This window comes from Vulpes lagopus, chromosome 1, assembly GCF_018345385.1.
Source record: "Vulpes lagopus strain Blue_001 chromosome 1, ASM1834538v1, whole genome shotgun sequence".
NCBI classification, from domain to species: Eukaryota; Metazoa; Chordata; class Mammalia; order Carnivora; family Canidae; genus Vulpes; species Vulpes lagopus.
Genome location: NC_054824.1, coordinates 65,115,968 through 65,143,619, shown reverse-complemented (window position 1 = coordinate 65,143,619; position 27,652 = coordinate 65,115,968). Strand labels below are relative to the sequence as shown.

Below are 27,652 nucleotides of genomic sequence, written 5' to 3'. Positions count from 1 at the left end.
CGGAGCCTGCCTTTCTCTCTCCTGTCCTGAGTTACGGACCTGCAGAGACACCCACCGTGGGCTCCCACAGCATAATTGCTGTTTCTGGCTTGTCCTGGTAGTCCCTTCAGCAGAGGGTGGCACCAGGGGCCTCCCTAACACCCACTAGGGCATGTGGAGGCAGGAAGGGGGCAGTAACTGGAGCTTTTTTGGGCTGGTCAAGGGAAGAGCCTATGGAGAATCTTTACAGTGTGAGTTAAGGGTGGAGTGAAGGACCAGGGTGCCGTAGGCAGGGTCCTGAAGAAACACACTCAGCTGGGAATTGGAAGAGACTTTACTGGAGGGGCCACTTACAGAGGTGGGGCAGGGCTAAGGGGCCACTGAGGTGTGTAAAGCACCAAGTACTCTTAAGGGGGGAGCTTTAGCATCCTAGACTGGAGTGGAGCAGACACGGGGCTGCAGGGCTCCCCTGACACCTGGAGGTCATGGTGATAGAGAGGCCACCAGTAGGGCTGTGACCACAGAGGGGCCCTCCTACCTTTTGCTTGTGTCTCAGGAGTGTGTGAGTGTGAGTTGGGGAGAAGGGGTGACCCCTCACCACAGGGCTGAAGAGATTGGCTCAGAGGCCCAGGAAGCCCCAAAGGAAGGTCAGAGCCACCTCTTTTGCCTGGGATGTGAATATCAGGAAGGCTTCCAGAGAGAGGTGACATCAGCGCCAGGCCTGAGAGAACAGAGAGATGGAGAAGAGGGAAGGAGAGGGCCCTCCAGGAGGGGAGGACAGCCAGGCAACTCCTTGGAGTTGGGGCCAGGCCTCAGGCCTCAGAGCCACACAACATCCTAGGGATGGGACGCCAGCCAAACCCTTGACTTCCGAGCCCTCTAATTCAGAATTCGGGACTCCAGAGGGCAGAAGCAGATGAGTCAAGGAAGGAACCTGTTCAAGGTGATGCCTGGCGTCAATGAGACTTTAAACCAGAAGGCTTGAGTGGCTGCCGAGAGCCTATTGCTGCCCAAGGGCCAGCCAGCAGCCTCATTTACCCACAAACAGCTGATCTGCTCCTTACAAATCATTCCGGTCTCATTAGCTGCACCCCCTCCTGATCGGTACCTGCTTGTTGGTTTAGTTCTCATTATAGGAGAGTCGTAAAATGCTTTTAAAATGGCCTATAACTCACAATTCTCAGAAACTCTGACAGGTGCTTCCCTCGAGTCTCGTCAAGCCCACGAGCTTTCACAGCAGGCCGGTGTTGCCCCAAGGAGACCGGGTCCAGAGCTTGGCCCTGGAGCAGTTGTGGCTGATGGGGTGCTGTCCTGCTCCAGCCCCAGCCTCCACGAGGGAGCACCTTCTGGAGAAATTGGGGTGGGGGCAGCAGCAGGGCTCTCGATGTAACCGTGTCTTGAAGGCCTCCTGTGCTCCAGGCATTTCCCGTGCTTTACCTCCTCATCCTCACACCACAGACCTGGGATGCCATCACGGTTCCCATCTGACAGATGAGGAAACGGAGCCAGGGAGGTCCGCCCCAGGTCCCATAGCTGGCTGGGGGCAGAACCAGGATTTGAACGGGGGCCTCCGTAGTTCAGAACCTGAGTCCTTCTCCTGGGCCGTGATGGACGCGCTGCCCCTGCCCCCCGGGACCCCATCCTGCCCCAAGCTGGTGCCTTCGGTCCCAGCCCTGCCTTTGACCCTCATTCCACCACACTGCGGGGAGCCTGGGACTACCGTCTCCGAATCTTAGCTTCCCGGGCCGTCAGCTGGGCCCAGCAGTCCCGGCCGGCCGCCGCTGTTGCCAGGGTGCAGAAGCTAATGGATTCATGAGCAGCTCTCCACAGCCCTGAGAGCCTGCATCCACGTGGAAGGGCGGCTGTTAGCTTGATTACAGACGCCGCTGCAGTTTCCGGGAGGGGAAGTGTTTAATTGGGGGTTTTATTTCCAGCACCAGGGTCCGGCTTAATGAAATATCCCTGGGCCTCCTGGCATGCGGCCGGCTGCCTCCTGGTGTTGACAAGACCAGAGCCAAGCCCCTGGCTGTGATTTACCAGCGGCTCCTGGGCCAGATAAAGCTGAGCTGATAAGCAGGGCTGGGCCCGGACCCACCCCACCTCCAGCCAAGATGGGCATCTGGGGACCACGGGCCTGGCCAAGAATGAGCCCTGGCTTTTAATACTGGCCGCTAATGAAGGATAATTGACAGACACACCCTCATGGGCTCCCTGAGCTTCTCGGGGACACAGTGATTCCTTGACCCTGTGCCAGTAACAACACATCTGTGCATGTATCCCCTCCCCATCTCCCCAGCTGGCCCCAGACAGAGGGCCCGGGAATGGGGCAGGCTGCCGGCATCCGCACTGGCCACAGGATCTGCTGGGAGGACGTGGGGAATATCAGCAAACCCAAGCCCAGAAGAAGGGCACAGGTGAAATGCACGTGGCCGCTGCTGAGGGTTAGCAGTGAGCTTGGCTGCTAACTTGCGACCTCTGAAGGCAAAGAGCTGGGGGTCTAAATCCGGACTCTGCTACTTCCCCACTGGACGGTCTTGGGCAAGTCGCCTGGCCAATCCGAGGCTCAGTTTCTTCACCCATAAAGTGGGGTTAACTGCACCTACCTTGTAACGTGGTTGTGATGTCCAAAGGTGCCAGGCACGCACAGGTGTGTAGTATGTACTGTGAGTGTGTAGCTTGCAGGGAAGGCGTAGAAGATGTGTGTAGGGGAAGAATAGCAACTGTGGGTGCTCCTGTGCTAGGTGGTATTATTAGGGTATCCCTGGGGTCACACTGCTGTGGGCTGAGGCCTGGGTGAGTGGGCAGTTGGGTGGTTTGTGCCGCATTGCCATGTCCTCTCCCTTCTCCTGGTCCCTCTGCCTCCTCCTTCCTCCTCCCTTGCTGTCATCATAGGGGGCTGCCAGTGAGGGCTCTGGCCTGAGTCTCCCTCCCTCTGGGGTCAGCCCAGATCCCCGTCACTGCCACTTAAGACCAGCTTGGTCTCATTTAACATGACTCCACCCCTGCAGCAGATGAGAGAGGCATTGGGGGCCTGAAAGGAGCCCTTCCAGTTGCTCAAATCAGACCACATGCCTCCCCTTCTCTGCCTTTGTCTTGGCCTGATTTTGTTCATAAACGCATTTGAGGGGCATTGGGGCTTGGCTCTTCTCACAGCTGGAAGTCCCACCATTAGATTTTCAGGTTTGTGTTTCTCTTCCAGGTAAAGTCTCTTAGAATACAGGTTCTTCTAGAAGCAGTGATCCTGCAAGGAGATTTACCCTACAGTATTACCAGATACTTCTGTCTCCTGATGGGGGCCTTGGTTCAGGGCTTGTTTATGAAAGAGAAGGGAGAGAAAGGAGAAGAGTGAATAGGAGGCTGCACCGAGTGATGGGGGGCCCGGGGGTAAGGAAGGATGAGGGTCTGACACACACACACCAACAGTGGGCAGATTGGGTGTTTGGGAACTGTCAGACCCCTGGGCTAGATGGCTGTGTCCCAGCTGGGTGGATCCTTCCGGGGCAGGCCTTGGGGGTTGGAGTGCTCCCATCATGCTCCCATCATGCTCCCATCATGCACACATGTCGATGAGCCTCTCCCCATACACTGGACTTACTGCAACCTCTCCACCTGGAAACTTCTGGCCAGGGCCTATGATGCTTCTCCATGCTCCCTCTCTCCCTCCCACTGCACCTTCATCCCATAGCTGGTCCTTAAAATCTTTTAGTCCTTTAGAATTTCTGAATCTTTTCAATTTTGTCCTGGCTCCAGTTTTCCTCCTTGGTCTCCCTGTTCTAACTAACCCTAACCCTGTTCTTGACCCTGGTTTCCTGGCCCTGGGGTCAGACTTACATTCTCCTCCAGAGAGGTAATGAGGCCTTTCCTCCCAGGCACAAGTAAGCCCCTCCGTCCCTCTCATGAGCTCACAGTGAACCAGGGACCCCAAGCCACCCACCTCCCTGGGTAGGGGGACAGTGGGGCATGGTGGCCTTAACGTGAAGGGGCACGGGAAACATCCTACCCTCGGTGCTGTTGGGCCTGTGTTTGATCTCTCTTAGTTTTTTTTTTTTAAGATTTTATTTATTTATTCATGAAAGAGAGAGAGAGAGGCAGAGACACAAGCAGAGAGAGAAGCAGGGAGCCCGATACAGGACTCGACCCTGGGACGGCGGGATCATGCCCTGGACCAAAGGCAGGCATCCAACTGCTGAGCCACCCAGGCGTCCCTCTTAGTTTGCATTTATGCTATTACTTTCTGAGGACCGTTTCTCCTGTGAGTCCGCAGGAAGCTGGGAACTGTGCTTCTGCCTTCAGACTGGGTGCTTTCTGAGGACACGGGCTGGACCTCTCCCTCCTCTCAGACTGGAAGGTCTCCAAGAGCAGTCTCTATCCCCTAACATCTGAGTGGGGCTATTTGAAGGGAGGACTGGATCTTCCCCCTTTGGAAGGAGGGTCTCCAAGGACTGTGCCTCTATCATCGACATTGTATTCTCTTTAATCAGGCCATCCTTGAGGATAAGATAGTGTCATTTCCATCAGATTAGGACTTCCTAAAGGCAGGACTATGTCTCCTCCCTCAGCCTGGGGCTCCCTGAGGACAGGGCTGTGTCTCTTCCTTCCTCTCAGGAGCTGTGGGCCCATCTGTCCAGGGTCTCTTCTGTCTGTGGAGTGTTGGAGGGAGGTAGAGGTTGAGTCCTGAAAGTCAGAAGTCACAACGTGTGTCTGTGGAGCTGTCAGGTGGTCAGCGCCAGACCTGTCAGTACTGTGATTTGAGGTTGGAGGCAGGACATGGAAATGGGTTAGAGTTGTCTCATCTCAAAAATGTAGTTTCATCAAACTGCATCCCAGGGTGGCCAAGAGGAAAGGCTGAAGGGGGAGCTGGGGTGGCCCTTAGTGACTGCCTGTCCTGTCCTGGGCCAAATGGGCAAATGGCAACGGAGGACGGCCTGCGTGTGTTATGTGCACATGTGCATGTGTGTGTGTAAGAGGTGTTGCTGACTCCAGAAGGTCAATTCCGGGGGCGCTGGGGTGACCCTCAGGATGGGGAGGAACGAAGGGCAGGAGGCACTGAGCCAAGGCTCAGCTCCTGTGTCTCTCCGCCCCAGTGCTGCAGGGCCATGTGTACCGATTCTGCACGGCTGAGGGCCTGTGGCTGCGCCAGCACAACTCCAGCTTGCCCTGGAGGAACCTGTCCGAGTGCGAGGAGTCCAAGCGAGGGGAGAGAGTGAGTTGAAGATGGGGGCTATGCATCAGCGAAGGGTGGCAAGGTCCCAGCCTCGCTGGAGCAGGGACCCTGGGCACCCGGTGGGCCAGTCTGCAGCCATCTGTGAGCTTTGCACACCATGCCTGCGGGGCAGAGATGACCTGTGTTCACCCCACTGGTCTCGGGATAAGGCCCTAGAAGTCCAAGGTCCATGGCCACAGGTCATTTTCTTTCTTAGTTCTGGGGTTCCCAGTGCATCCTGTTTTGGGGCCCTGCTTCTGTCCCTGTCCTGTGGGAAAGAAGGACGTGGGAGAGGAGGGTGTGGCCTGCCTCATGGGCACTGTGTCCCCCATGTGCACACAGAGCTCCCCAGAGGAGCAGCTCCTGTCCTTTTCCATCATCTACACGGTGGGCTATACACTCTCCTTCTCTGCTCTGGTCATCGCCTCGGCCATCCTCCTGAGCTTCAGGTAAGAAGCATGGGGGCCCGGAGGGGCCATGTCATCCCAACCCTCTGCTCTGTCCCGGGTAGATGAGGGAGCACCAAACTGAAGTCACAGAGCAGCAGCTTCTTCTTGAGACATCTCTAGAGAACCTGTCCCCTCCCTGCATACGAGGCTGAAAACACAGGAGAGACACTGTGTACTTGGTCTGAGCTCTGTAAAAGCAGGCATAGAATACTGCAGAAAAGAAAAAGCAAACACCACACGAGGAATGCACGAGGCACGCTTCCCCAACCATGATAGCGGGTGGTAGGATTCGGGGAAAGCCTCTCCAGTGAGCATGCAAAGCTTCCTGATTTCATCAGGAATTCAGTACAATTTTGGATAAGATCTCACGGGTTTAGAGACTCTTCTCTTTGGAGCTTATGAGCCCCTTGGAAAAGGGCTTCCTTAAATCTAACCTTCCAGAGAACCACGTTCTTCTCACTCCTTCCACACTTGGTGGGGGTGGGCTGGGTAGGGCGGGCTGGGTTCAAGGTCAGGAGGGATTCTGAGTGCAGGGACCTCAGGCTACCAGCCAGCAGAAGTAGGACAGGCCTCCTTCCTCCTGCTGCCCCCATGCCACCTGGCACAGGGAGTGCTGGGCGCACAGTCAGTGTTCGATAAACGCACTCGCTCAGTGAATATTCTCCCCCTGTGTTATGAAGTAGTTCAGAGATCTGAAAACACAGCGACTGATCCTGATCACTGGCGCACTCAATACCCAGCCTAAGAGCTAATGCCTACCACACAATCAGCACAGTCACGCGGCCCTGGGGGGCTCCCAACCAGAGGGAACCCCCAAAGAGGCTACTTATAATCCCCACACGTCTCTGTACTTTTGCCACTGTAATACCTATAAAAATATGTAGCGGCGAGTTTTGCATATTTTTTTAAAGATTTTATTTATTCTAGAGAGAGAGAGAGAGAGAGAGAGAGAGGCAAAGACATAAGCAGAGGGAGAAGCAGGCTCCCTGCAGGGAACCTGATGCGGGACTCGATCCCATGACTCTAGGATCACGCCCAGGGCTGAAGGCAGGCGCTAAACCGCTGAGCCACCCAGGGATCCCCATATTTTTAATGGCATGTTGTACGTATTCTTTCGCAGTGATATTTTTGGCCTGGTATGTTCTTGTGAGATTCATTCATGTTGATACAGGTAGTTCTGTTTCATTTATTTGCACTGTCACTCCAGACTCTGATGTATATAACATGTTACAATTTATTTGTTGTCACCTTAATGGGTATTGGAGTTTTTCCTTTTTTTTTTTTTTCCCCTTCTCTGATTTACAAAGCTTGCTACAAGGAACATTCTTACTTATGACCCCCCTGTGCATTTCTCCAGGGGCACATACCTCTGAGTAGAATTGCCTGGTCTGAATACCACGTGCTTTTGTTAATTTATTAGGTGAATTTGCTCTCCAAAGTGGTCATACCAGTTTGCCCCCTTGCCAGTATAAATGAGGGCTCCCTTTGCTTAACATCCTCACCAATATTTAGTACTTTCACCTCATTGTTGCTAATCTGAAGCATGTGAAATATCTTGTGATTTTAATTTGCATATCCTGGATTCTTAGGGAGATCAAGCATTTGTGTATATTTCATTTTGTGAATCACTTATTCATATCCTTTCCTTACTTTTTTTATTGGCTTGTTTGGCTGCTTCTTTGTTATTTTGGCTTTTTTTTTTTTTTTTTTTTGGCTTTCATTTTATATTCTCAATCCTAAACCAGGGTATACCCTCCCTTAATCTGCAATTTATTTTTTCACTCTCTCTTTTTTTTAAAAAAGATTTTATTTATTTATTCATGAGAGACACAGAGAGAGAAGCAGAGACATAGGCAGAGGGAGAAGCAGGCTCCATGCAGGGAGCCCGATGCAGGACTCGATCCCAGGACCCCGGGATCACAACCTGATCCTAAGGCAGACGTTCAACCACTGAGCCACCCAGGCGCCCCTATTTTTCCCCTTTCTTGATGGCGACTTCTATGCATTGAAGTCCCCATTTCTACTGATAAAATTTATCAATAAATGTTATTAATTGATAAAGATTAATTTTGCCAATTAGTAAAAAAATATCAATTTTTTTCCAAAGACCAAATTCCTTTATGGTCTTGTTTGAGAAGTCTTTCCTCACCCTGGGGTCATAAGTTTTGCACCTCCCTTTTGTTTCTTTAATCCATTAATTAATTAATTAATTAATTAATTTTTGTCTATAGTGAAATTAAGAGATTTAATTTATTTTTTTTTCATATATATATAGTTAATTGGTTCGGTACCACTTGTGATAGCTCATCCTCTCCCCTTTGGGTTTACAGTGCTTACTGTGCCATGCAGCAAGAGTTATCTTTGCCTGGGTTGGTTTTTGTCATCTGTATTCTTGCCATTTTTCCTGTTTATCTATCTAATTGTCAATACCACAGGGCTTTAAATACTATAAATTCATTGAAAACTTCAGTTCGCTTATAGTGAAGACTCCTACTCTATGGCTCTTTAGGAGTGTCTGGACAATTTATTCTTGGTTCTTGGTTCTTTATATGTTTTGAGAGTTCCAGGAAAACAAAAAATCAATCCTGTTGGAATTTTTGGCATGATCTTACTGAATTTATCAATTTCTCTGGCAAGAACTGACACTTTCAAAATAGTCTTTCTATCCATGAATGTGTGATTTTAAGTCTTTTCTAACAATTTTCAGCAAGTTTTATTATATTCTCTGTAGAGCTCTTGCCCCTCTTCTGTTAGCTTTTTTCTATGTAGCCAACTAAAAAACTATAAGTGAATTTTTAAAATTCACTTTTTAATGGTTTGTTGCTGATATACATAAACGCACATCAGCAAAATTGCTGGATGAACTCTCCAATCAGTTCTGATAATTTGGGTGTAGATTATCTTGGATTCTCTGCGAAGATACCCTACCGTCTACAAATAATGACAATTTTGTTCCTTTATTTCCAATTCTTACACATTTTTTTCCCTTGCTCTCTTACAGTGGTCAGGATCTGTACTACGATGTTGAATGGATGTCATGATAGCTTTGTAAGGCGAGGCAATCCTTATTTTCTTGGGTTTGGAGGAAATGCTTATAAAATTTCTCAGTGGAGAATGATGTTTGCTCCCAGTTTGGGTAGATAGCACTTATCAGGTTAAGAAATGCCCTTGCATTTGCAGGTTGGCTGTGCGTTTTTACCTGAAAGGATATTGAAATTATGTCTTATATTTTCTGAATTCCCACCACGTGCTCAGCCCTCATCTGCCCCTATAAGGCAACCTTGAGGCATGTGAGAGATAGGTCCTTTCCTCAAGAAGTGAAGCAAAGTCTCCATTGGGAAAAGTCCTCACACATAAACCACTTGGCTTACACGTGACTCTATAGAAAGGCCGATGCTGTAGAGAGGAGGGTAGTGTGGATGGCAGGTGGTAATGACCACACACCTGAAGCCTTCATGGAGATGCAGGACTTACACTGGACCCAAAGAATTTTCAGGTTCACAAGGAAGAAGGGCATGTTCAGAGGAAGAAAAGACAGGAGCACCATCCCAGACACAGAAGCATGCCTGAGGTGTTATGTTAGCTTGAGAACTGAGGCTTGTGAGGCAGGCCTTTTGGCCATCTTGCCAGGAAGGAGCCGTGCTTTCTCCCACAGACACCTGCACTGCACCCGGAACTACATCCACCTGAACCTGTTTGCGTCCTTCATCCTCCGAGCGCTGTCCGTCTTCATCAGGGACGCGGTCCTCAAGTGGATGTACAGCACGGCCCCCCAGCAGCACCAGTGGGATGGGCTCCTCTCCTACCAGGTGTGTGGTGTGTCCAGGAAGGACCTGGGGAGGGATGCCCAAGTGAAGGCCAGCTCCCCCCCAGCCTCACCTGGGTCTGGCACAACAGAAGGAAAGAGCTGCCTACGCCTGGTCCGTAGGGTCCCCCAGTCTAAGGAGGTGGACGCTCTCCCTGCCCCTAACGAGTTCCGTCTGACACAGGGAGTGCTCTTTGGAAACGGACCCAGGCCTGACTCCCTGCTCTGCGAGCTGCAGAGTTTGGGGCAAGTCACCTAACTTCTCCGAACCTCAGTTTTCTCCCCCGTCTGGGGCTAATATTAGTTTCCTCCACCCCCTACAGTGATGCAGTGAGCTGAAGCACTGGCCCTGGTTAGCCTTAGCCCTCTCAGCCTGCATTCAGGGGGGTAGGGGCATGGCTGGGGCGGATGGGGATGGGTGGAGGAGTCAAGAGGCGGGAGGCAGAGCTGTTGCCCCCTGGGGACCCTTCCTCTGCCCCCAGGATTCTCTGGGCTGCCGCCTGGTGTTCCTGCTCATGCAGTACTGCGTGGCAGCCAATTACTACTGGCTCCTGGTGGAGGGCATGTACCTGTACACGCTGCTGGCCTTCTCTGTCTTCTGTGAGCAGCGCATGTTCCAGCTCTATCTGAGCGTAGGCTGGGGTAAGGCCCACTGTCATTCGTCTTACGTGCCCCCCATCCCATCCTATGGCACGGGAGGTGGGAGACCCTGACCTCTCCTGGAACCATCACCTGCAGCCTGCACCCCCTCCCCGGGAAGCCAGCTTGGTACTCAGAACAGGCTGCTGGGCTAAGGAGGCAGGGCCCACTGGGTAATTCTTCCCCCCTCCTCCCCCACACCCTGGCCCAGGACTCACTGCAGGGGGCGCTGCAGGTTACCCTCCCCTCTCTGCATAACCCTACCCACTTTATGGAAGCAGAGGCCTCCATCCTACCTGGCCAGATGCACCGCACACCCCAGTGGCGGCCATGGCACTGGTCCTCCAGTACCTCTACTCCTAAGACCCTTGGGGATGGAGCCTCACGACCAATCCTTGGTCCCCAGGCCCTGAGGGAAATGGAGAGTCCTGGGCCTCAGGGTAAGGGTCGGGGTGAGTGCTGAGGGGCTGTGGCTCTGTCCTCGGATCAGTGATGAAGAGGAGGACCCAGAGGAGGCTGGCAGGGCGGGGCTGGCCAGCCAGAGGCCCACTGAGGAAAGGGTGGACCGCGGATGTGCCTGGAGCCCAGCTGGAAATGTTCTAGCCAAAAAAGTTTGCGGAGAACCATTGTATCTTTTTTTTTGCTGGAACATTTCTGGTTGTGCTTCTGCCTCTCGCCGTGTGGGATTCTGATGAGGACAGGGGCTGAGACACCCACCAGCAGCAGCCCCCCAGTCCCCACCCCACGACAGGGAAAACATATGCAACAGTGCTTAATCTGGGGGGGCCCACGGGGGCCCCCATGGGGCGGGGCCAGAGACCAGGCTCTGCCTTCTGGCCCTTCCTCATCTGCCAGGGCCCCTGCCCCTGCCACAGGCCCCTGCGCTCCACCACGAGCTTGCCAGTCATCTATTCACTACTGTCATCCATTCCCTCCCCTGCCTCAGGTTGCTCTGACCACTGCCACCCCGACCTCCTCGGGGAGACTTACCACCTCAGTCAAAGCCAAATGACATCCCCCTCCCAAACTGGCTCCTGCCCTGGAGCCTTTGCAAGGCTGTCCTCAGCAGCCTCAGGAAGCCTCCACAGGTTGTCTGGCCCTCTGGCTCTGTGCTCTCTCTGGCCCTCTCAGCCTCCCTACCCCTGTCCTCCCCCTGCATTCCTTAAGGCTGGTGTCCCTCAGCCACTTGGCTCCATGTGGCCCCATTGTAGAAGGGAGCTTCTAAAGGGGGCGATTGGTATCTGGAAGGCACTGAGGCCCAGAGAGGGCAGGGCCTGACAGACAGAGCAGGTACCAGGCCCTGGGCCCCTGCCACCTGTCGTGGAAGGTTCTTGTGCCCCGCTGCCTCTTTATTCCCCAGAAGACCCTTTCGAGCAAGCTCAGGCCTCTGCACAGTTGGACAGGTGGGCCTGGCCTCAGTGTACAACTCCCCGCTCCCACCCTCTCTCTTCCCCCCACCCAGGGCCCCCCCCTTCCAGCCCTGCCTTCCTCCCCCCCAGGCTAGGGCAATCACCGTAGGCAGTGGGCAGCTGGAGAGCCCTGCAGCTAACTGGGGTGGGGCGAGGGGGTGGTTAGGTCACTGAGGGCAGCTCTGGGAAGGCTCTCCTTAGGGTGGGGGACTGCGTCTGTCCCTTCTGGGAAATAGCATCAGCGCTGTTAGTGCCTGTCTCCATGGCGACCCAAGGGCAAGAACAATCGGAGGGACAGTGTGATGTGTGCAGAGGAGTGGGGGTGGTTGGAGGGTTGGTGGAGACACATGGCATCCTGGAGGTTTCTGAGTGGGGAATGGCGCCCATCCTTTCCCACCACCTCATGCCGCGGCTCTGGGCTCAGGGTCTGAGGGGGACCTCCCTCCAGATGAGAGCACCCTTATCTTGAGGAATTGGGATGGGGAGGTACAGAGACAAAAGGGCAAAGACAGGACAGAGATTCACAAAGAGCTCTGTTGCAGGCCAGGAAAACCGAGCCCACATTGCGGTGCTTGGAAGCAACCTTTAGCTTCGCATGCAAACAGAAGAATCAAAATTAGAACCCTGACACAGTTGGGGACTCCCCCAAAGACCTGTCACCTTCTATGCCATCCACCAGCAGCTGGGTGCTCCTGTAACCCACCACAAAGAGGCTGCCCGGGAGGGAGGCAAGTGATGAACCAGGGAATCATCACTTCTCAGGGCCAGTTCTGTGTGTCTTAATTTGATCTTTTTTCTCCAGCCTGTGTTGTTGACTTTCTAAATAGTGGAGAGACGCACCCAGCAGGGAGTGTGTAATGTTTGCATGTAGCAGAGCTATGCCTGCATTTTTAAAAAGGCTTTGTTAAGGGGAGGCTGATGAACGAGTGAAGTTCACCAGGTCTTACTGCTAACATGAGTGAGTGGAGTCTCAGAGTGTTAAGGACAGCAGGTGGCTGGGGATGCCCAAAAAGGAGGTTTCCATGTGTGTCCGTAGCTCAGGGAATTGCCATGTTCCTGCCTGGAGAGTTGCCCTTCTCTCACTGATGTATGGAGCCACTCATTATTCCTTCCTTCCATCCTCTCTGAGCATCTTCCATGTGGCAGGCTCCATGCCATGCTCGGAGGCCTTTGGAAGCCACCCATCCCTTGTACACTCTCATGAAGGCATCGTAGATGCTCAGAGGTCTGATTTGTATAAGAATAAATGGCCAAGGAGAAAAATACCCGATGAAGAACGCTGGTCGGCTGCGAGCTGCTCTGCTTCCTCCATCTCTGTCTGCACTGTCACACGGTAGTGTGACATTCCAGCTGCTCAGGAGCTGCTCTTGAGGACATGGATCATGGTGATGGGAGGGGCTGTCAAGTGGGCTCTGCCCTGGAAATGGGCTCTTGGAGGAGACCCCCTAAAGCCACACATGCGTATGCACAGGCCCTGCCCCCTACACACACACCATACACACTCACATCTGTGTCCACACCTTAATCCTCACACTCTTGCCTATCTCTGACGCCCACGTCTCCCACCTGGGAGAGGAACCCATAGGGACAGGCGTGGAGAGTTGGTGCAAAAAGCCAGCGAAGGTGGTTGGCTTTGGCGTGGGACAGCAGCCCTGCATTCCAGTCCCACCTGTACCCTCCTGAGCTCCTGATTCATCTCCATCTGTGAGCACGGGCAGACCATATGAAGTCAGCAACTGTGCTGAGCCCTCAGGGTGCGCCAGGCACTGAGGCCCTGGAGATGAATGAGGCTCAACCCTGATGGGACTGGAAACCAGATGAATTAGTTATCTTCTGCTGTGGAATGGAAGACCCCACGGCGTAGCTACTGGGAGCAGCAATTCTTTTTTTTTTTTTTTTAAGATTTTATTTATTTATTCATGAGAGACAGAGAGAGAGAGAGGCAGAGACACAGGCAGAGGGAGAAGCAGGCTCCATGTAGGGAGCCTGACGTGGGACTCCATCCCAGGTCTCCAGAATCACGCCCTGGGCCGAAGGTGGCGCTAAACTGCTGAGCCACCCGGGCTGCCCGGGGAGCAGAAATTCTTATTGCAGTTTCTATGGACAGGAATCTGGGTTCAGTTCAGCAGCACGCCTCTGGTTGAAGGTCTCTAACAGAGATGCTGTCAGGATGTCGCCCTGGGTTGCTGTCCCCACAGGTCTTCACTGGGGTTGGAGAACCCCTCGCAAACCCCCAAGGTTGTCAGAAAGCACAGCACCTTGCTGCTGTTGGCTGGAGGCCTCTGCTGCTTGCCACGGGGGCCTCCGCAGGCTACCTGAGCGCCCTCATGACCTGGCAACTGGTGTCCCCCAGAGCAAGTGATCAGATTGAGAGAGAGAACCCAGGGCAAGCCTTTTATCACCTTTTAAAACAGTCTTTTATAACCTAACCTCAGAAGTGATGTGCCGTCACCTCTGCGTATGTGATTGGTCACGCAGAGCAATCCCGATACAGCGTAGGCTACACCCTGGTGCGAATACCAGGACGTGGGGGTCAGGGGGCCTTCCTGGAGGCTGCCTGCCACACTAGTTGAGTCTCAGCTGACTGGAAAGTGTCATGTTAGAGCTGCTGTTACCGTGCGCCCCTGCGCTGTTAGTTGGGCTGTTGGCGTCAGGGACAGGCCCCTGTCTCTACTCCAGGCTTCTGCTCAGCCACCTGCAGGGTGAGGGTAGGGAGGGTAGGGAATGGGTGGCTGGAGGGGCTTCCGGTGCCCGAGGAGTTGGCTGAGATGGACATGGGGACCACGGCAGGAGGAGAAAGGCATCACAGGGTTGGCCTGTTCCCACCTCATCCAGCATGTTCTCCCCCTCCGTGGCTTTGTCCCTCCATTACGTGGGTGTCTACATCCTCATGTCTCAGCCAGGATTTGGGGGCAAGCCCCGATGATGTGCCTGGGAGGTGGGGGTGGGGGCCTGGTGAGTAGAGATACGCCGTAACGTGTGGGATCCTCTCTCTGAGAAAGAGTCCAGGGAGTTGGCCAGGGGTGGGAGGGTGTTGGGGCCACCCCCGCCCCCCCCCCCCACGCTCCCAGACCAGCCTGGTTCCACACCTGCTAGAAAGTGGTTTCATGGCCAGGCGAAGGGGAGGGGCCAGAGGTGGGAGAGGCCTGGGTAAGGAGAGGCCTGAGTGTGCCCGCTGGTAAGCTCGGGCCTGCCAGCCTCTCTCCCCTCTCTTTTCCCATTCTCCTTTTAGGTGTTCCCCTGCTGTTTGTTATCCCTTGGGGCATTGTCAAGTACCTCTATGAGGATGAGGGGTGAGTGTCCTGCTCCTGGGCACGTGTGTGCCGAGGTCCCTGTTCTCAGACCCCACAGGAATCCTTGGCCCCTGGGGTATGTGCCTACTACCTGTTGGGAGGATAAACCAAGGGACCAGGAGCTTAATCTACAAATTTCGTTCCCTAGTACCCCTTCCCTGTCCCTCCGCGGGACTGTGTGATAACGAACAGGGCTGGATCCATGGGTATGCAGTGGTTTTTCTGTAATAACCATGGAATATTTCTGCTATTTGGTGTATGATGCTAGGTACACACATGAGTCTTTGTTAAGTTCATGAAGGGGTCGTGTGAAACTCTCTGTGTGACCATGTATTTAAGACTCTGTGTGTGTGTGTGTGTGTGTGTGTGTGTGTGTGTGTGTGTGGCTTGAAGGATTCTGCATGAATCCGTGGGACTGGTTGTTGGGACTCATGGTGGCAGTGTTTGTGTGGTTCTGTGTGTGTCACTTTGCATGGCCATGTGTGGCCATGTGCCCCTGTGCCTACATTGTGAGCTGGGGGGCCCTGTGTGTCCCATGAGGTGCCTATGTGTCTGCCTTCCTCTCCAGCTGCTGGACCAGGAACTCGAACATGAATTACTGGCTCATCATCCGGCTGCCCATTCTCTTTGCCATTGGGGTGAGTGACGGTGTCAGGGTGGGAGTGGCAGTCCCACCAGGTGTCACTGGGGGAAGGTGGGGAGATGGTGGGTGTTTAGAGAGGGCCTTCAGCTACCCTCCCCACCCCCCTGCAGGTGAACTTCCTCATCTTTATCCGGGTCATCTGCATCGTGGTGTCCAAACTGAAAGCCAATCTCATGTGCAAGACAGACATCAAGTGCAGGTGATGTGCCTGAGCGGGCTTTGCTGGGCACCCCCGGCCCTTGCTTCCTGAAGAGACAGATCCTGGGATGCTGAGCTCAGGACCCTGCATGACCTTCTTCTCCCTGCCCCAGCTCTATCTGGGTCCCCGAGCCTTGTTCTTAGCCCTGGACCTGGGCAGCTCCCAGGCTTCTGGGGGTCTTGACCTCCACCTCCCCCCACCCCCGCCAGGCAGCCCATCCCAGTGTGTTTGGGGTGGGAGAATTTCTGTCACCTAAGACACAGGGTCAGGGCGTGGAAAGGGGAAAAGAATCCACTGGAAGGGATCCAGAACCATGTCTTCACCGCACCCCCAGACTTGCCAAGTCCACACTGACGCTTATCCCGCTGCTGGGGACCCACGAGGTCATCTTTGCCTTCGTGATGGATGAACACGCCCGGGGGATGCTGCGCTTCATCAAGCTGTTCACAGAGCTCTCCTTCACCTCCTTCCAGGTGACCTCATGGCTGGGGGTCCTCACTCGCCAAGTCCTTGGGTGGGAGTGGGCTGGAGACCATGCACCATGCACATGGCCTGCACCATGCACATGGGCATCTGGGGCCTGGGAGGAAAGCGGGAGGTGCCTAGAGTTCTGTGGCTGGAGCAGAACCAGGGCTAGATTGGCATCGGGCACCCAGGCCGGTCTCCTCTGTAAGCGCATGGGACCATGGGACAAGAAGCCTTTGCAGAGGTAGCCATGGGCAATCCAGCCTGGCATCAATCACATCTACTGGACTGCTACTGGGTGGCAAACACCCTGCCAGGGCTTTGCACACACTGTGCATTTATCATCACGGCATCCCAGGAGGTTGTGTGGGGTCATCTGGTTTTACAGAGGATGAAACTGATGCTTGGAGATGTTAAAACAAGATTTGCCAGGTCACATAGTTTCCAAAGCCAAGAATTCATCCTCTCCGCTAGTATTAGATAATGCTGAGGGTGTGTGAGCATCACTGGGGCTGTCGATATAGGAGAACCTGGTCCTGGCCCCTCGGGAGGCTTGTGGGAGGGCCACACACGTAGGCCCATGCACGTGCCCTTCACATGTGTGCATTCACACAGCCATATGCAGATCACAGCTCGGGAGCACTGAGTGTGCTGAGTGAGCAGATAGAGGCATGGTAGGAAAGATGGCCTGTGACCCGAGGTGGTGTACTTTCTCAGGCCAGAGCTCCTCAAGGAGGGGGTGATTGAAGAGCTTCTGCAGGATCTAAGCAAGGGCTTTGAGTTTCTCTAGAAAGGGAAGGAGAAGGAACCCAGTGCTCGGGGGCTGCCCAGCCTGAGGAGGGGGATGTTGGGGCTGGAGCCCCGAGAAGCGTCAGGGCCTACCTGCAGGGCAGCCTCCCTCCTGCTTCCTCCCTGCTGACATGACTCTTGTTTCCAGGGGCTGATGGTGGCCATCTTGTACTGCTTTGTCAACAATGAGGTAAGGCCCAAGGGAGGGGGGAACGGTGGGGCCCCTGGGGCTGCTCCTATATTTATGGGTTGCTCTGGAATTGTCAGTGGGGACTCCCATCAGTCTTTCCAGCTGAAACCCCCTACCCATCCCACTAGACACTAGAGCTGAGGAGGCATCTTGTTGATGTATTGTTTTCTGTGCATGGGCGTCTCTCTAACACACACACATACGCACACACGTGCACAAGCATACCCTAATGGACATGAACTTGGGGGAGATCTGCCTTGTGTTAAGGGGGTCCTTAGTGAACAGGTGGTGGTTACAAGATGATTCACCAGCAGACGTGCCCTAGTCACCTGGGGCTTTAATCATCACTATCTTATTTCATTGGCACTGTTTCCACCCGCCCCCCAAAAAAATCCCTGCTAAAATTATGGTTTGAATATTCCAATTTTTCACACAAGATCATTGAATATCAGAGAGAATTCGGAAGCATGGCCCAGGCTTGGCCTGGGAGTGGGGGCAGAGCTGGGATTCAAGTGCATCCTAAGGGAGGGAGGTAAGCATCCACACTCTGTGCAGGTGAGAGCCCCGGCCCACCATAGCAAAGGGGTGCACTCCTCCAGTGGCTTTCCGGTTGCTGCGGTGCAGAAGGGGGCTGTCGCTGACCTGCACCCTCCCCTGCAGACCCTCCTGGACCATAGCTCTCCCCTCTCCAAGACTCTGGGCCCCTGGGAGAAGGGGTTATTTGTCCTCTGGTGCCTGGCAAGGGCCCCTTCCACCCAGGTACCCAGCTTTGCACTGGAGCAGGTCAGAAGCAAACCCACACCGTCAGACTGGACATCACAAAAGCCACAGCACCACCTCCCATTCCTTCCGGAGGGGAAACAAAGCAGAGTACTGCATGTGGCACCAGGGTCACCTGGAGATGTAGCCCCAAGAGCATTAACCCCAGCAGGAAAGAGAGGGGGAAAATCTCCCATTCCAGAGTCTGGAGGGCAAACTGAGGACTCTGTTAACTGTGTAGGCCCAGCTGAGGATTTCCATCAGTGAGACTGGGGTTCAGGTGAGCCGTGGACACTGCTCCCCCAAGAACTGGGGCTCTTTCTATGGCTCTGTCCCCGAGTCTGATACTCCGGAATTGAGAGATCGTAAGAGTCTGCATTCATACATTAATTTTACTTGTGCTCTGGGTGCAGGGACATGGGTGTGGCCGCGGGTGGGGACCGTGGTATTCCAGGGAGTCGTGAGATGGCTCTAAAGAGCAAGGTGATGCAGTGGGAAGATGCGGGACGCAGGCTTTGGCGTCAGGCCTTTGCTCCCATCCAGGCAACGTCACTTGATGAGCTGTGTGCCTTTGGGGAAGTCACATGCCCGCAGTTTGATACCCATTTCCTCTTCTGCAAAGTGGTGTTAATGATGCTCAGAGCATGTGGGTCTCTAAATGGGAGGGAAACACTTCCTGAGTGTTTATTCTGTATCAAATCTCATCGATGTAGCAGGTGCTCTCTCAGTTTACAGGTGAAAAAATTAAGACTTAGTGAAATGAACAGCCACTGTTCAACAGCTAAAAGGTGATAGAGCCGGTACATGGGGAGGGGTCCCCACTAATGCTTCAGGGCTGCAGGGGCTGGGATGGGGAGGCGGCGCCTGGCACAGAGTGGCCCCTGAATACCTTCTGGCCGTCCCTAGGGGCCGGTCTCCGGCAGCTGCCCGGGCTCAGGGTGGGGTGGGCCAGGGAAGGAGAGGAGGTTGGTGTAGAGAACACTCACAGGGGCCTTGTCCTACAGGCCCCTGATGCACGGGAGCAGCAGGATGCTCCAGCCCTGGTCCTCCCCAACATTTGAGCCCTCGCAAAGAACTTCCTAAAGAACTGAAGAAAATGTTGAGTTATGAGGAACCACAAGCTCTGTGTGGTGGCTAATGGTTCTCAGCCAGAGGGGTGATGTGCTACCTGGCCCTGACCTCTGCTGCTTGATCTCCCAGGGACAGGGGCAGGGTGTCCCTGTGTGGGCCGAGAGAGTGAAATTCCCTTCTGTCCCTTCTCGACCCCATGAGGTTCCCATTTCCCACTTCTCCCTCCTTTTCCTCCGAGCCACGCCGGCTGCAACACATGCCCCCCACCCCAACACACACCCCTGCGAGGCCTCCCCACCACTGCTGCGGAGAGTCCCAGGCCGAGGCTGAGTAGTTTCCTGACTCCATCCCTCAAAGCCTGTCACCCATCACCTCCCCGCTTCATTCGGCCCCAAAGCTGGCCCAGCTTTGTTAGGAGGGATGGGTGGGCACACATCCCACTGGGCCCTTGGCAACTAAGGACCCCAGGATCACCAGATCCCCCACTGGCCTCTCCCCTGGGGCTCTCCCAGGCTCCTGCTGTGGGGTCCAGGAGACCTGCTCCACATTTGCCTTGTTCAAGTGCACTGCCCAGTTCTCCATGGACGCTTCAGGCCCTGGCTCCTCCCAGCACAAGAACAGAATGTCACCTTCACTGGGCCACAAATACACACGTGGCTCCTAGGCTGAGATCTCTGTCCACAAAAGCTGTTCTCCAGACCTGGGGTTGCCATGGCAATGCTAGGTACTTTTGACCTGAAGAGAAAAGATGGCCTGGACGTTGGTCCTGCCTCAGCTGCCAGGAGAGTGGGCACAGGGAGGGGAGGCCTGGGGATGGTTCTGTCCTCTCACCAGGGATCTGACTCAGGAGCCTGAGTGCTGGTCCCAGATCTGCCACTATCCAGCTGTGGGACATGGGGCAGTGACTTTGCCTCTCCCCCCAAGTGTAAACAAAAGTGAAAGAGCTTAACCCAGTCTTCCCAAATCCCAGAGCCAGGGCCTAGCCAGAGGCAGGGAGTCAGGTAGGCTTAGTGTGAGGAAGTGCTCCGCCCTAAGTACTAGGACGGGAGTCAGATTCACGGCGTTCCCTCTGCTGTTTCGTCGTAATATTCAGTAGCCAAAGGAGCCCAGAGTCAGATGCTCATTTTGTCACTCGCTCCTTCCTTCGGGTCATTTACAAAGCACGTAGGGAGGGCCTGCTGTTTGCCAGGCACTGGGCTAGGTCCAAGGGATCCCAGATGAGGAAGATGGGGTCCCGGCCCTTGAGGTGCTCCCAGCTGAGTGGGCAGGACACATGCCAGAAACCAGCATGACCTAGACAGTCCTGGAAGCCAGGAGGCCAGTGCTTAGGAGGCCAGCTTTGAGGTCAGCCCAGATCTAGGTTTGGATCCTGGCTGAGACCCAAGGGAAATTCTGAAGTACTCTGCCCCTCAGTCTCTCCACCTTGCAGCGGGCAAGAATAACAGGAGCTGCTTCACAGGGTTGCCGAGAAAGTTAACTAAAATAATCTCCGGGGAGTGCTCGGCATGTAGTAAGTGGCCAATAAATGGTGGCTTTTATTTTAAAGATTGATTGATTGATTGATTGATTGATTTGAGAGACACAGAGAGAGTGAGAGAGAGAGAGAGAGCACGAGCAGGGTGAGGGGCAGAAGAAGAAGCAGACTCCCCACTAAGCAGGGATCCTGATGCAAGAATCCATACCAGGACCCTGGGATCATGACCTGAGCTGAAGGCAGACGCTTAACCAACTGAGCCACCCAGGCGCCCCAATTGGTGGCTTTTAATATCAGTTGTCATGGGTGGGGGTGGCGAGGGTACATAACAGAGTCCCTTTTCCTGCCGGTGTCCATGAAACCACTTCAGTCCCCATGGTGGCTTCCCACAGATGTGCCTCAGTTTACCACTTTTCTCCCCACCTGCCGCAGATAAGGGCTGTGAGACAAGATTGGTCTCCGTGCTGCCACCTGAGCAGAAGCCCCCGTCAGCTTTGGGTGTCCCTTTGTCCCCCCACTCCCCATCTCTCCACCCCCATCAGCACACCCGCCACATGCGCTCAGCAGGGCAGTGAGGTGGCACGGGGCTGGGTGGCCCTAGGCGGTGTCTGCTGTCCTCCCTCCTGCACCCACGCCCAGGTCCCGTGATGTGGCCCAGGACCCCAGGGCCATCCCCGCAGGCAGGCTCGGGCCATCTCAGCTCCCCCCTCCTTGTTCTCTCCCTCCCATCTCTCCGCTCTGCTCTCCCGCATTGCTCTCGCTCTTGTTCTCTTCCGTTAAATAATACCGTGATGGATTGTGAAAGGTACTTAGCTGAGTCACGGAGTTTAGAGATGGAAGCGACCAATTAGATCATCAACCTCATCTCTCTCCTGAGGAGAGGCAGAAAATAGGAGACAACGATAAACAATTTTATTGGGATATTAATTTAGGCGCCCGAAGGCCTTGACTCGTGTCTCTTAATATAATGCAGTGGATTTTTTTTCCCCTTCCCTACTAATGTAATAATGGGGCCATTTTGTGGGCAGTTGGTTTGCATGATGGCTTTTGTTCCCCTCCTTTTCCCATGGAAGGTCCAGATGGAGTTTCGGAGGAGCTGGGAGCGCTGGCGGCTCGAGCACTTGCATGTGCAGAGAGACAGCAGCATGAGGCCCCTGAAGTGCCCCACCAGCAGCCTGAGCAGCGGGGGCACGGTGGGCAGCAGTGTGTACGCGGCCAGCTGCCAGGCCTCCTGCAGCTAAGACCCCAGCACCCCCTCCCTGTGGTCCCGCTGCGGGCCGGCTGGCTGTCCAAGGTGGGAGAGGCCCTGTGGGGCTGGGCGGGGAGGGACGCGCTCGCTTACATCCCTGCTTTCCCTTCCCAAACCCATCAGACAGGCAAATGGGCAGTGCCTCCTGGGACCCATGGCCACAGTTCCTCTGAAGAGAAGCAGCTTGCTAATTTGATCACGGTGGCAGGAGAAGAGAAAAACCGATGGCTGCTAAGACAAGGAGGATTTCTTGCCGTTAAGCCACCAGGCCCCTGGGGTTCCCCAAGACAGAGCAGCAAATCAGCCCCACATTCACACTCAAGGTCAATGGCTTATTAGCGGGATGGCGGTTTGCAAGAGGAGGTGGTTCAGGAAGAGGCCTGTGTAGCCTCAGCCAAGCAGAGCTTAGGGAAGGTGAGCCAACTCTGCTTGCCTCCAGTAGGGTCACCACCCCTACTGCCTCCTCATTAAGGGACACTGTTCCTGTTTGTCACTTGTTCATCTTGCCCCCGTATCTCACACCCAGCTTCTCTGTGGGGGCTTTGTTTGGGCCACCACTGGCAGCTCTTTCTAGAAACAGCTGTGGATAGTGTTGAGAATGAACACTGAGAATGTGCCCAACAGTTTCCTTTGCTGGTGTGCCCACTTCTCCCATGGGTATTTGACCTGCCTTGGTATGCTGCCTGCCGCCACTCTGCCCAGGGAACCAGGACAGGCCTAGTGCCGAGGAGCCCAGCTCTCCATGTGAGCTCTGAATTCTGTTCTAGAGATGTTCTAGAGTCCTCTGGGATTCAACTCGGGAACTCTAGGAAATGCTCGTGCTGGGGGGTATAGTGTACCTGCAACCGTTAGCAACCCAGCAAGGCTGAAGCTTTATTTCCACCTCCCTGGGGAAAGGCTTTTTGTGACCAGATTATGTACCTTGCATGGGAGTTTGGGTGTGCCCTCTAAGAGCTGTGACCAAAAAGGGACCTCTGGGGGAAACTACCAGTCGCCACTGTTACCTCAGAGGCTGTCTTCCCCTTGTCCCTGGTTTCTTTACCATGAAAGTCCGCAACTTGGGAGCCTGTATATACTTTATTCATTTTTTCTTTATTGCTGTGAATGGTCTGCATGTGCAAATGTGTGACTCTGATTTCTCCCACCTGATGGAAAAAAAGAACGAAACCATTGTGATTGTGATGTTGTTGAGGGGAGTGGGGGTAGTAACTGAATTGACTCAGCCACATGTTGAGCCAATCGGTGTTTTCCCTGCCTACAGTTTCATCCCATAAATAATGACCAGCAGAGAGGCTACACAGGGAAAACCTCTCAGTCCTGCCCCCACCACCAGGAGAGGGCAGACATGTAGCAACACTACAGAAACCCAGACAAAAGGGAAAGAGCCATCCCAGGGAGGCTGGCAGTGAAGTTTGCAGATGCAAAGGAAGTTTCCCAAGTAGGAGAGAACTCTTAGAGGAGTCCAGACCTCCTGGGAAGGCAGAGGGAGAGGCTTTGGGTGAATTTCTTTAAGGATCCATCCCTCCCTCCTTCTTTTTAAGTGGTGGGGGACCCTCCCCAGAGCCTTGCACCAGACACATTTTCCTGTGCTTCTCAGAGAGGCATGTGATGTACGGGGAAAATAATAATGGGACATAAAACACATCAAGCAGAAAATTTCTTATACTTCAGCTTCAGTGAAGTGTTGTGTCTTTGTTAATGGGGAAGCTGAACCTCAGGCTAAAGGCGAAGTATGCAGAATGGCTCCTGGAGAAAATGTAGAGAGGTGGAGGATGGGGGCACCCCTGCTTCCCCAGAATAAGAGAGGATTTTCCAGCAGGCCCCACTCCTTGACTTTCTCTTTGGAGGGGAGAGCAGGAAGGGGGAAGATGAGTGCCAGTGAGTTGATGGCAGTGGACAGCTCTGGTGCAAGTGTTTCAGTTTGGGATAAACAGGAAGATTCCGAGAATCATTAATACACGGCACAGCAGCAAAGAAAGAACGAGATTGATACAACCTGAGAGAAATAACTGGTTGAGGGGGAGGAGGAATTGTTGGGAGAAAGTGTTCAGTTCGGCAGCACCAGGGAAGCTCAGTTTGATTTAAACTGTGAGTAGAGTTCTCTTCCTCCCTGGTAGTGGTGATTCCTGTTCTCAGAAGGCTCATCACATCCCCATGCTCCAAGCCTTGTAACACTGAGGAACTGTTTTCCTTCATAGATACGTATCAGATCCTGAAGAAACATTTTCTTTGCTCCAAGACCCACACTATTAATATTCATTTGATTGGCAGTGCACTGCCACCAAACTATTCTCAAGCTCTCCTAAACTAAATATAACTCGAATAGGTCTGGGAACGATCACATGCAGTGTACTCCCCAAATTCCACCAGCTGTTTACGTGTGTGATGCCCTAAGTGTGGAGCTTGCTGCACACACTCTTATCTGCGTCTGTCCTGGGGTGGGGGGGTGGCGGGTACGATTGCTGACCAGCAGGTGTGGATGATGTGTGTGCATGTGTCAGCTGTGCAGCTAGCAGGGTCTGGGACTATTGTGAATCGAGCCTGAGTTCAGCACTCTGGCCAGCTCCCCTTGTTAGGGGCTTAAGTCATGGGGCCTCCTCTTTACCTTAGAACAGCTAAATCACAGAACTGAAGCAAACCCCTTACACTGCAAAGCTACTTCAAGATGACTCTCCAGATTGCCCACATGATTTTCAGTTGCCTCAATGCAGTCCCCGACGAAGCCCACACCAGCACCATTTTTGAGGACTCGGAGCAGGGAAAGACCCCACCCAGATCCAGAGAAGTGAGGAGGGAGGCTTGCAGAGGTGACTTGCTAGATGGTGGTTGGGCTGGGCCTCCAAGTCCAGTGAGGACTCTGGGAGGAAGGATAGGTAAGAAATATAAACAGCCATTCAAGATCTGCTTAGTAAAAGTTGGTCATGTGTGTCTGGAGTTTCTGTTAAAAAAGGAAATGCAGGAATGCCTGGGTGGCTCAGCGGTTGAGTGTCTGCCTTTGGCTCAGGGCGTGATCCTGGGGTCCTGGGATTGAGTCCCACATTGGGTTCCCCGCAGAGAGTCTGTTTCTCCCTCTGCCTACGTCTCTGCTTCTCTCTGTGTCTTTCATGAATAAATAAATAAAAATCTAAAAAAAAAAAAAAAAGAGGAAATGCAGCAGCAAAGGTAGACAAGTTAGCTCATGGAGATGCCATCTCCTCAGGGACTTATACTGCAGAGAGGAGGGGAATGCTGCGCTTTACTATCTCTGCTGTAGTACTTCACTCATCTTGTCTTAAAATTAAGAAACTGAAATGCAGCAGAACACACGTGGAAACAGCAAGTGAGCCATTTTGAACAGCGAATCCAGCGCTCTTTTAATGAGCTGGCTTAATGGTTTTCTGATGCATCTGTGCTTATTTGACAAATTGTTCTGCTAACCACACAGAGAAAGTGAACTAAAGGTCCTAAGCTTCTCTGGCTCTCTAGCCTCCCTGAAGTTGGAGAAGACTAGCAAACTGAGCAGCTTTAGCCTGGCAGGAATGGCACAGCCACCATCAAGGGCAGATAAAGTCAGCTCACATCCACACCCTGAAAGGCTCAGTCACCACCTCAGTGTGGGCCATCTTTCAGCAGCTCCCATCTCCACAAAGAAAGAACACCCTGAGGATATGTGTGTGTGTGTGTGTGTGTGTGTGTGTGTGTGTGTGTGTCCTGTGCACAGCAGCATAAAGTTAGGAGATGATGAATTGGGAATCATCCCACCCACTGTGAAGGTCATGGGACCACACAGTCCAGGACGAAGATGGGCAGGAGCCTGAGCTGTAGATGCTTCCTCTCCATGCACAGACAGGGTTCCATTATTGCTAATGTCTGCGACGTGCTCAGGGAAGGTAAAATATATTCCAGAGGTTTATTTTCCCTCCACTGAATTGATTCTAATCTACAGTGCTGACCCTGCTTTTGGCTCCTACGAGGAGCCACACTCTATAAAAACTCTCAAATAAAATATGTCGGTGTCCTCTGCTAATAAGACAGCTATGTGAATGACATGCTAAGTATTCAACAGAAACCAAATGAGTATCAACTCGAACTTGTTTTCCTTTTCATTGCTTGCAGTGAGTTTTTTTGGGGAAAGAAAATGTGAGAAACTTGTGCAAACAACATTGCCATGTCCCTACAGTGTTACTTGCTGGCTCAAACCAGCTCTCTGGCCATGCCTGGAGGGCCACATCAGGAAGTGTTGTTAAGCAGTGTAATTCAAACACTTAATGCCACAGTGTGTCTACAGTATCTATAATTACTTGTGCTCTATCAGTGGATACAGATTGGCAGGAAGCAGATAAGCATTATTGTTTTCCCATTAATGACCCAAATCTCTTGCACTTCGCCTACATCTGAATCTATCTGAGGGGAGAGTTTTTGCTTCTCCACTTTGGCCATTTTAGTCAGTTTCTCAGGACCTTATCTAGCGGTGCATTTTCTCTCTGATGCACCCATGCTCCTCCCCCCCCATAATACCTCCCTCACCGTCCCCCCCATCCTCACAATGAGCTTCCCTACACTCCTCCCCCATCTAGCCACGTTAGGAATGCTGCTCTCTCAGCTGTGACCAATTTGGGGGTGCAGCTGAGAGTGAGGCACTGCCAGGGCTGAAACGATGCACCACATTCCATACCCTGGCACAGTGAGAAGCATGGCAGCCAGTGGCTTGGATCCTAACTTACATTGGGGTTTTGCAACCTTTCTGATGGGGCCTGTCAAAACTACCAGTAATTAGTCAACCCGGACAATCTAGCATGACTAATTGCCACTGTGTCAGAGCAATCTGGGAGAAGGAAAACATATATAAATGAGAATGCTTGAATGTGGTGAGCAAAAAGCTCCCAAAGTTTGGAACATATAACAAGTTAGGGTCTTGGCTTCTATGCAGGGGAGCCGGTGAGTGAGGGATGTCAGGCAGAAGCAAGAGTCACCCCAGGCAGTCACCCCACCCAAGCAAGAGTCACCCCAGGACCTTGCCAAATGGCTCACATTTTACTTCCAAGTCTGCAGGTCTAAGCTCCTCCCCCTAAAACTAATCACATCCTCAAAGCAGATAAACCTCAACATCCCATTGGTTTCGGAGAGGGTCAGATGTAGAGCTTTGAATGTGCTGAGAGAGGTGAGCCATGCTCTCAGGAGCTGGATTTGTCTTCAGTGCTCTCAGGGGATGTTTGCTCTTCATGAATGTTTAAACAAGATAATTTTCATGCGATTTCTTAATGTATAAATTCATGTAAAATACTAGCTGTGTCTATACATGGATGGTGTGTAATTCCTTGCACAGACGTGAAATGGATTCAGGCTTTTCCCTAATTTGCCTTGTAAACGTCAAATAAAGGCTTGTCATTACTGTGTCTCTCTTGCTGTTCCTGTGGGAGAGGAGGCGTTCTGCAATGTCAACCCAGGTGACTCGTGGTGAGCGGGAAAACACAAAAGATGCCATTTCCAGCCCAAAGGAAAAAAAAAAACCCTTGTTCATTACTCGTGTCGTGATTTTCATCTTCAAAGCACTTACCAAGTACTAATTTATCCATCACAGCCTTTATACAGGGAATGCACTGCCATTTAATTAGAGAAGTTGGGTGGTCGAGTGGCTTCAACAATGACTGGCGGCCAAATGGACATGTATTCTAATTCCACTCATTCATTTGATCTCCCCTGTCTAAATGAACTCAGTCCATTAAATCCATTTTTTTTTTCAAAAAAATGCCATAAAAGCACAAACCTTGTTTGCAGAGCAGCCACAGAATTTGAATGGAGCTGCTGTTTAGAGACTCACCTTCAGAAAAAGGAACTTTCCTCCAATGTAGATAATCCCTCACTTTCCGGTTTGCAACTCACTTCTAGAAGAGCAGAGGAATTGCAGATTCTTCTAGTCCCTCCACCGTTGCAGCTACACCTGTTTGAAGATCCATGTGCTCATCTGAAGGTTTCTCTGATGCACCTCTCTTTTAGATGAGCCTTGGGGATTGTCTCTTTCAAACTTAATAATAATTTTTACTCGTGAGAGCAAAT

General features: G+C 52.9%; 1 protein-coding gene across 3 annotated transcripts in view; it reads left to right on the top strand.

Annotated features, from left to right (window-relative positions):
* GLP1R (glucagon like peptide 1 receptor) overlaps window positions 1–26,991 on the top strand; it is a 38,385-nt gene extending 11,394 nt beyond the window's left edge. The window contains exons 4-14 of one of the 3 annotated variants that reach the window (XR_005983069.1): window positions 5,064–5,182; window positions 5,525–5,631; window positions 9,287–9,440; window positions 9,919–10,078; window positions 14,717–14,777; window positions 15,346–15,415; window positions 15,531–15,619; window positions 15,954–16,092; window positions 17,022–17,063; window positions 21,441–21,661; window positions 21,740–21,879. Coding sequence is in view for 2 of the 3 variants with exons in the window: in XM_041724793.1 (XP_041580727.1) it covers window positions 5,064–5,182; window positions 5,525–5,631; window positions 9,287–9,440; window positions 9,919–10,078; window positions 14,717–14,777; window positions 15,346–15,415; window positions 15,531–15,619; window positions 15,954–16,092; window positions 17,022–17,063; window positions 21,441–21,560; window positions 21,740–21,955 (1,277 nt within the window). In the remaining variant the exon portion in view is untranslated. Of the gene's footprint in view, window positions 1–5,063; window positions 5,183–5,524; window positions 5,632–9,286; window positions 9,441–9,918; window positions 10,079–14,716; window positions 14,778–15,345; window positions 15,416–15,530; window positions 15,620–15,953; window positions 16,093–17,021; window positions 17,064–21,440 lie in introns of all 3 variants that reach the window. The other 2 variants (XM_041724793.1, XM_041724804.1) reach the window with 2 other exon arrangements.
* The last annotated feature ends 661 nt before the right edge of the window (window positions 26,992–27,652 follow it).